Source organism: Dreissena polymorpha, chromosome 13 (genome assembly GCF_020536995.1).
Source record: "Dreissena polymorpha isolate Duluth1 chromosome 13, UMN_Dpol_1.0, whole genome shotgun sequence".
Lineage (NCBI taxonomy): Eukaryota > Metazoa > Mollusca > Bivalvia > Myida > Dreissenidae > Dreissena > Dreissena polymorpha.
In genome coordinates this window covers 38141223-38149503 of record NC_068367.1, presented here as the reverse complement: position 1 = coordinate 38149503, position 8281 = coordinate 38141223, and the positions used below count along the sequence as shown (strand labels likewise).

The 8281-nt window shown below is 35.5% G+C and overlaps 2 protein-coding genes across 2 annotated transcripts; one reads left to right on the top strand and one right to left on the bottom strand.

Annotated features, from left to right (window-relative positions):
- Positions 1–551: 551 nt before the first annotated feature.
- Positions 552–4039, bottom strand: LOC127856014 (uncharacterized). The gene is made up of 3 exons (XM_052391979.1): positions 3579–4039; positions 2256–3268; positions 552–1726 (listed from the first exon to the last, which is right to left on the bottom strand). Exons 1-3 carry the CDS (start codon positions 3911–3913, stop codon positions 1380–1382), a joined length of 1695 nt encoding a protein of 564 aa, XP_052247939.1. The 5' UTR covers positions 3914–4039; the 3' UTR covers positions 552–1379.
- Positions 4040–4821: 782 nt separating this feature from the next.
- Positions 4822–6957, top strand: LOC127854597 (uncharacterized). Its single transcript, XM_052389660.1, has 2 exons — positions 4822–4969; positions 6739–6957. Exons 1-2 carry the CDS (start codon positions 4880–4882, stop codon positions 6955–6957), a joined length of 309 nt encoding a protein of 102 aa, XP_052245620.1. The 5' UTR covers positions 4822–4879.
- The last annotated feature ends 1324 nt before the right edge of the window (positions 6958–8281 follow it).

Genomic DNA, 8281 nt, shown 5'->3' with positions numbered 1-8281 from the left:
CTATAAAATCGTCTTAAAAAGCCCAGTCAAACTTACAATAGTATCTATAAGTATAACGTGAGCCTTTCAGGCTGTAAAATAAACAACAAATTACTGGCATATATGAGTAATACAACGTTGTTGGAAATGTAACTTTAATACACAAAATAATGTCTTTTCATGTAGTAACACAATTAATGCAAATGTAATTTTAATACACAAAATCATGTCTATTTATGTAGTAAACAGATAATGCAAATGTAACTTTACTACACAAAATAATGTCTATTCATGTAGTAACACAATTAATGCAAATGTAACTTTAATACACAAAATCATGTCTATTTATGTAGTAAACAGATAATGCAAATGTAACTTCAATACACAAAATAATGTCTATTTATGTAGTAAACAGATAATGCAAATGTAACTTTAATACACAAAATAATGTTTATTTATGTAGTAAACAGATAATGCAAATGTAACTTTAATACACAAAATAATGTCTATTCATGTAGTAACACAATTCATGCAAATGTAACTTTAATACACAAAATCATGTCTATTTATGTAGTAAACAGATAATGCGAATGTAAATTTAATACACAAAATCATGTCTATTTATGTAGTAAACAGATAATGCAAATGTAACTTTAATACACAAATTCATGTCTATTTATGTAATAAACAGATAATGCAAATACTTGTTTATTTGATTGGAAGAAAATGGAAAGATGAATGTGAACATCAGTAAAAGTAAATTAATTCAGCAAAACAATGTGAACGGTATAGGCAGATAGCTTGAATGACATAAGTAAATACATATATAACTATAATCAACAAAAGTATAATCTAAAAACAACAATTAAAGAAGTCTGTACAATACATAATTATAAATCTATATAACTTTATATTTTTTTAGGATAGAACTCATGGTGACTGTTAAAAAAGAAAAGAAAATGTAAGACCTTCCCTCGTTAATTGCACTCAGCATAAAAATTACACCAAAATATTGTAGAACATAACCACAAATAAATTATGTATGTACATGTAAATGTTATTCATTTTTAGCTCGGCTGTTTTCGGAGAAAACCCGAGGTATTGTCATAGCCAGCTCGTCTTCTGGCGTCGTGCTAAAACATTAACATTTTGCCAACCTTTTGAACATTGGCTCTAAACTCAAAGTGCTTCCACCTACAACTTTGAAAAAAATTAAACAAATAATTCTGACAAGCTTTCATTTATTCTAAACTGCACCAGCAGCAGAGCGTTGGCGCCCGATTAAATCATCCATGTGAATTATGTGATGAAACGTAATACTGAATACAAGTTTGGTGTGGCCAAGAATTCATGTACAGTACATATTCCAAAATGTTTTTACTGAAACTTGTCAAACAAAACTATATTACTTTAAACACAACAATGTTTTTACTAAGTGCTTGTCCCACAATGAGGGATGCTGTACTCCTTTTGAAGCAGACTGAGAGTGTATTATCAAGACCATCCTTCCTGGTAGCAAGAGTGGCCAGCTTCTTCTTGCCTTCACCATCCAGCTGTAGGATTTCTGATGCAGAAAATTCACAGACCAGCACCTGTCCCAGATCAGTCACATGAATACCTGTTGGGTTTTGTAGGTCTGGGAAGGTGTGGAGAACTGTACCATCTCTGGCAAGGGTGAGGACCTTGCTATGGGATTTGTTGGTGACAAATATCTTTTCACCCGAAGGACTCACTGCACACCTATCTACTGTAAGGAGAGTGGGATCATTGTAATGAGTTCTTAACAGAATCATTATGTTAATAAAGGCACTGATACACTTATTCACCCCAGCTATTTGTTGTTATTAATAAAGAATGATTTTTCTTACAATGCATCATGTATGCATGGATGATTATATTATGCTGAAACCCCATGGAATAAACAGCTCTAACATACTCAGTATAAGTACATGTACTCACTGACATAGTCAGAGCTTTCTGACATGACTATTATTATGGAATTATTTGAAATATTTTTCTTAACCAATAAAAAAGACATATACAGGAAAGAAAAATGCAAAAAAAAACTTGATAAAAGGAAAGACTTTAATGTTGAGGAGTTTTCATGCACTTATATTGAAATTAAAGTCAGTTATTTGCAAAAAAAAATCTCCGAAGCTGGAAAATGTAATATACAAATGATTTTTGTGTAAATATGTATATATAAAGTGTAATGCTAATGTATTATTTCATATAATAATTTCAAATGTTATTGGAATATGTACACAAAGTTTTACCTGTGAATTTGCATGATCTATCTTCATACAACTTTCTCAACAGGGCTCCTTTCATTGAATACTTGTAAAGTGCAGTGCCAGAGGTGAGATACAGGTCTTGCAGATCATGAGCAAAACCATAGCAGTTATGCTGAAACTGCAGCTTCCTGCCCTTAACCAGCTGCCTTTTTTTCACAGAGACAAACAGGACCTCATGTGTGTCATACGTATTCACAGCAACAGCTACTTCATGTTGTGTGATTTGACACAAATCAATTGGATAACCAGTTAAATCACAATGTCTCACCACCTGGTATTGATGATTGAGTAGCTTAACTCGTTTATTAGCTTCGTCTGCAACAAGGATCTCATCATCAGTTAGAACACAAATGGCGGTGATACGGCAGCTTCTATCTAAATCACTTGGTATGCTCACATTATACTCTGACTTTCCTTGCACAGTGAAGCAGAATGCCTGGTCTAGCACCGATAATGCCTTGGTACTGAGTACAAACCCCCCTAGACCGGACAATTTAGACAAGTACTGTTGAACATCACTGTTGGCCTGGAATGTCAGTGAACTTTCAACCTGAACTGAGTTTTCCTTCAGATAAGTTAAAGAATGATAAATCTTTTCCAGACATTTCTTACTGGCAATAAATGACAGTTCCACTTTGCCTTTATCAACAACGTCATGTATTGCGCCACTGAGTTGTTCTAGATCATTTTTTAGCTTGCTGCAATTGTCCGTATCAGTCTTGACAGAAGCTTTTAGATTGGTCAACTTATCATCTAGCTCTTTCATGGTGTTTTTTTCAATCTTGTCTAGAATACTTTTTATTTTTTTGCGTGTTGCATGTATTTCATGTAATTGTTTGTCGTATGAAACCTGCAAAGACTGCATGTTGGTATCCCAATAATTCTGAAGTTTCTTGATTTCTTCAAGAATAGTTTGGATATTTCTTGCTAGTAGCTGCAAATCTGGTGGGGGTCCTTTTACTGACTCGGATATCAGTGTTACTTTAGCAAATTGTCTGAAAAGGGAAATAATATTCAAATATTTGTATGTGGTTTTCATGGCCATTATGCAAAAATATGTCTGCACTTTTTTATCATGTTTTTGTTGTTTTTAAAATCCTATTTTCTGGTAATTACATATGTTAAGCTTTCATTATAATACTGTTTTTTAATTTTAAAAACTTATAATTGAAATTTGTTTGCACACATGTGTTGTTGTTTTTTTGCAAAATAAAATACTTCAAATAATTGATCTGAATAATGCTGTATTGAAGGGTTTGTATATGAAAACAAACATTTTTGAAAGCAAATATTTATCCCAGTTACCTATGATTTAGGAAAGCACAATCAGTGCAGCACAGCTGACTGTGGTCATTGCAGTACATTTCCAGACGTTTGTCTTCGTGAAGGTCACATTTCTGAAGGAAATCCTCCACTTCCTTGGACACTGGCCACTTACTTGTGTCTCCCCTTCCATATGTCACATGTGTCCCAAACAACTGACCATGAAGGTTAATGCATTTTGCACAATAAAATTTTACGCAGTTATCACAGTAAAACTCCGCCCACTGAACAGTTTTGTGCTCATGACATGGTGAACAACAAAAGTCTATAAAGGAATCAGAGCCTTTATCCACAGTTGACTGAGAAAACATTGCCATCCTGTTCCCCTTATTATTTATATTTAGAAGAAATATATATGCCTTAAATTACACCCATTTAACTGGTGGTTAAAATCAAATAACATAATACTTTGTACCTACAATTTACAGATAACAATTTGAGCTATCAGTACTTGACTTCATGTGACTGAATGCATTATCAAATCATATGAGGTATACATGTATGTTATCATATATTATTAAAGTCTGTTATCCCATCTGAGCTTTTAGCCGCAGTACACTTTTAAAAAGGTTGCTATCTTGAATATTATTTTGCTATCTGAGAAAATTTCTGTAATATATAAAGTGACACACTACCTTTAATCAGACTGGGTTAGTTGGGTTAAAATGTGATGACACTGTGAAATATAAAGCCATGTCATGACTTATTGACACAATTATTGAGTACTCTTAAAACATGATTCTTCAGTAAAAATTTAAAGAAAGATATTGCACAAATAATTATCATAGAATAACCCAATATAATAATTGTCATAAAATAATTTTCATAAAATAACCCAAAAGTAACTTCATAAAAGTAAAAAAAAGAGAGAAAACATATTTGTATTACTTTTAAGCTAACCTGAGCACAATGTGCCCATGGTGAGCTTTTGTGATCGCCTTTTGTCCGTTGTGTATTTCATTCTTTTTTATATTGATCTTCTTCGAAATGATGTATGTTTTGTATTTATGCTGTTATTGCATATTAATGTTTATGACGATGAGCTGTATATATGCTTAAGTCAAAATAATCTGTTCTGTTCAGTGAAGTACCTATGTTTTTTCATTACATGTAATTTTGAAAAAAAAACTATTATGAAATATAGAAAATAAAAAAAAACATAAAACAATATCTTGATTCGGGCCGTAGGTGGCGATGGACCTAACCATGCAACTGGACGCTGAACGTGCCAACGTTGAAGATCTCCGCAGTGCGTACCAGCGCGAGGCTGCAAAAGGGAAGAAATGACGTCTGAACGAAATATGCTCAAGGAGCATATCTCCCAGGAAAGAGCCCTGAGTGACGAATTGAAGACAGAACTGGAGAAAGTTCAGGTATTTCACGGTTTTTTCCCCCTCTTTTTGAAGCGGCCCTGGCCCCCTCATTTTGTGAAAACAAGAGTCGCAAACTGTTCAAAATTGTGGAAAAGCATTGGTTGCAAACATTTTTTGATTGCTTTAATTTGAGTGGTAAACTTCTTGAATTTGTGAAAATTTTATTAGTGAACTTCATAATTTAGTCAAAAATGGCCATTTTCTAAGAAGGAAAAATAGCAATCTGTTCATCCTTTCTATGGTATTGGCTGATATATAGTGTCACTCTTGGTGTTTAAAATATTACAGTCTTCCTTTTAAGATTGATTTTAAAGTTTAGGTATTACCTGTCTTTTTGTTTGTCGAGTGTAGGGTCTGCCATATTGTGTCATTATTTGTATGGGAAATCACACGTTCTACGCCAAAAATTGTTCTTTCCTCTGCTGAGAACTTAGTCTCCTCCTTATAAAAAAAATTCATTGACATGATGGCAGAAAAAGAGGTGTAAAAAAGAGTATTTTAGCAGCACTTTGGGAAAAACGGGCTTTATGTACATCCAGTCTGGGTTGAAAGTTTTGTCACTGATAAGCTTGTGCACACTGCACAGCCTTATCTGGGACAAATATTTACACACTTGCATTTAAACCCCTTATCCCAGAGTGCTACTCAGTTTTTACTTTAAAGCTTCATGGACTGTAGAATTTTGAAATATTTTGTATTTTGCGAACCTTTCAGTTCGAAAGGTTAGAAGCCGTAAACAAATTACTGAAAAGCATTATATTTGAGGCTCAGACAGGGGGCTTAATGCGTGTGCCTAAAGTGTCATCCCAGATAAGCCTGTGTAGGCTCAGACAGGGGGCTTAATGCGTGTGCCTAAAGTGTCATCCCAAATAAGCCTGTGTAGGCTCAGACAGGGGGCTTAATGCGTGTGCCAAAAGTGTCATCCCAAATAAGCCTGTGTAGGCTCAGACAGGGGGCTTAATGCGTGTGCCTAAAGTGTCATCTCATATAAGCCTGTGTAGGCTCAGACAGGGGGCTTAATGCGTGTGCCTAAAGTGTCATCCCAGATAAGCCTGTGTAGGCTCAGACAGGAGGCTTAATGCGTGTGCCAAAAGTGTCATCCCAAATAAGCCTGTGTAGGCTCAGACAGGGGGCTTAATGCGTGTGCCTTAAGTGTCATCTCATATAAGCCTGTGTAGGCTCAGACAGGGGGCTTAATGCGTGTGCCTAAAGTGTCATCCCAGATAAGCCTGTGTAGGCTCAGACAGGAGGCTTAATGCGTGTGCTTAAAGTGTCATCCCAGATAAGCCTGTGTAGGCTTAGACAGGGGGCTTAATGCGTGTGCCTAAAGTGGCATCCCAAATTAGCCTGTGTAGGCTCAGACAGGGGGCTTAATGCGTGTGCTTAAAGTGTCATCCCAAATAAGCCTGTGTAGGCTCAGACAGGGGGCTTAATGCGTGTGCCTAAAGTGTCACCTCAAATAAGCCTGTGTAGGCTCAGACAGGAGGTTTAATGCGTGTGCCTAAAGTGTCATCCCAAATAAGCCTGTATAGGCTCAGACAGGGGGCTTAATGCGTGTGCTTAAAGTGTCATCCCAGATAAGCCTGTTTAGGCTCAGAGATTACACTTTCGCCTTACTAGATTTTCACTAAGAAGAGACTCCCTTTAAATGAAAAATACCATAAAAGCGAAAAGTCTTGTCTCTGATAAGTCTGTGCAGGCTAATCTGGAATGAACTGAATTTTGCGTATTTTTAGTATTTTCATGAACATATTTTGTGCACCTCGCAGTTTGAAAGGTTGGAAGCCGTTAACAAACTGCAGAAAGAGCGCGAGCAGTCGACCCGCTTCAAGTCCGAGCGCGACCAGGTCACATATGAGCTGCGCCAGTTGAAATCTCGTGAGATCACGCTAAATCAGGACCAGCAGACAGAGAAAGCAGCCATGCGGAACAGCGTACGTGAGGTGAAACGCAAAAAGGAGGAACTCAGAATGAAACTTGTATGTTGAGAAACTGTTGTGTCAACACTTTTCCACTCAAAACGCATGTTTAAGCGTTTGTAGTCCTTAAGAAAAACAATTTAAATTTAAGAAAGAGGAATTCAAAATGAAATTCGTACGTTAAGCGACTGTTGTTTTAACCCTTTCCGGCTGAAAGCGAAGTGAAAATGGCTCTATGCAAACAGCATAAAACTGGAATAGCCTGCTTGTAACTCGCAGTATTTTCAGTTTTATGCTGTTTACATTCTGCTCATCAGTTTCTTTGGGTTGGAATTGAAGCCTACACAGATTGAATCTTATAAAACTTTTATGATGAGCCACTTTTTTTACCCTTCACAACTCGTCTATAAACTTTGGTGGGTTAGTACTTGATTAGAAAATCAAATTAAATGTAAGACCTTTCTTACTAGATTCAAACTTTAAAGGCTTAATTTCGAAGCCTTAAATACTAAATAGAAGCAAATAGCATAAAACCTGAACAGTTCAATGCTTTACTTTGCCTGGAAAATCTGTGCATTGTAGTCTGCAAAGTATTCAACATTGAAAACAAAAACATCACTGGTTTAAGTTAAAAATATAACTACATGTATATACACGGCTTTCAATCATTGGTGCCACCTTTTTTTAACATACATTTATAAACAAGCCAATTATACTTCTAAGATTGCCTTACGGACGAAATGATTGAACGTTTTATATTGTGTTATTCTTTTTTTAACATATTGGAAACTTGAAGACCTGTATAAGTTGTGATATCTGGGAGTTAAAAAACATGAATGCTTTTCCTGTATGTCGAGACCATTTCAATTCAAATAAATTGCTTACGGCGTCAAACGATTGTTTAAAAAAACAAATTGCTGCATTAACACATGGCCTTCCATTACTATCATGGAAGGGATATAAATACCGGCTTTTGTTGGTGATATTAGTGGATACATAGAGTATAAATTTAGCCAACTGATACTGTATCTTAAAGAAACAATGCTGCGCACTTGAGTGATTGATTGTATGTGTCAGTGAAATTTGCGAATTGTGCGATTGATTACAGATGTCGGTACTGATATGAACACACTTTTTCATTAAACAAAACTAACATTAATAGTATCGTTCACTTTATCACATTTAACAATTCCAATAAGCATACATTTGTTTAACACTACCATGCGTACTTGTACGTCCCGGTGTTTGATAGCCCAAAATCACATGTAGAGAAAATCGCATACACAGTTGACGGTGTAATATGATTATCTGTATTTCAAACAAAAGACCTGGGTTCAAAGTCCATAAGGGATCAGATTTCTGGTTTTTGATTTTTTTTAATGCATCGTATTTC

Excerpts from the sequence above, each read along its gene's own strand:
- LOC127854597 (XM_052389660.1), top strand. The coding sequence starts at position 4,880 with ATGACGTCTGAACGAAATATGCTCAAGGAGCATATCTCCCAGGAAAGA. Across the intron at positions 4,970-6,738 it reads CAGAACTGGAGAAAGTTCAG|TTTGAAAGGTTGGAAGCCGT; the intron begins GTATTTCACGGT and ends TGCACCTCGCAG.
- LOC127856014 (XM_052391979.1), bottom strand. The coding sequence starts at position 3,913 with ATGGCAATGTTTTCTCAGTCAACTGTGGATAAAGGCTCTGATTCCTTT. Across the intron at positions 3,269-3,578 it reads TGTGCTTTCCTAAATCATAG|ACAATTTGCTAAAGTAACAC; the intron begins GTAACTGGGATA and ends TTCCCTTTTCAG. Across the intron at positions 1,727-2,255 it reads TAGATCATGCAAATTCACAG|TAGATAGGTGTGCAGTGAGT; the intron begins GTAAAACTTTGT and ends CTCTCCTTACAG.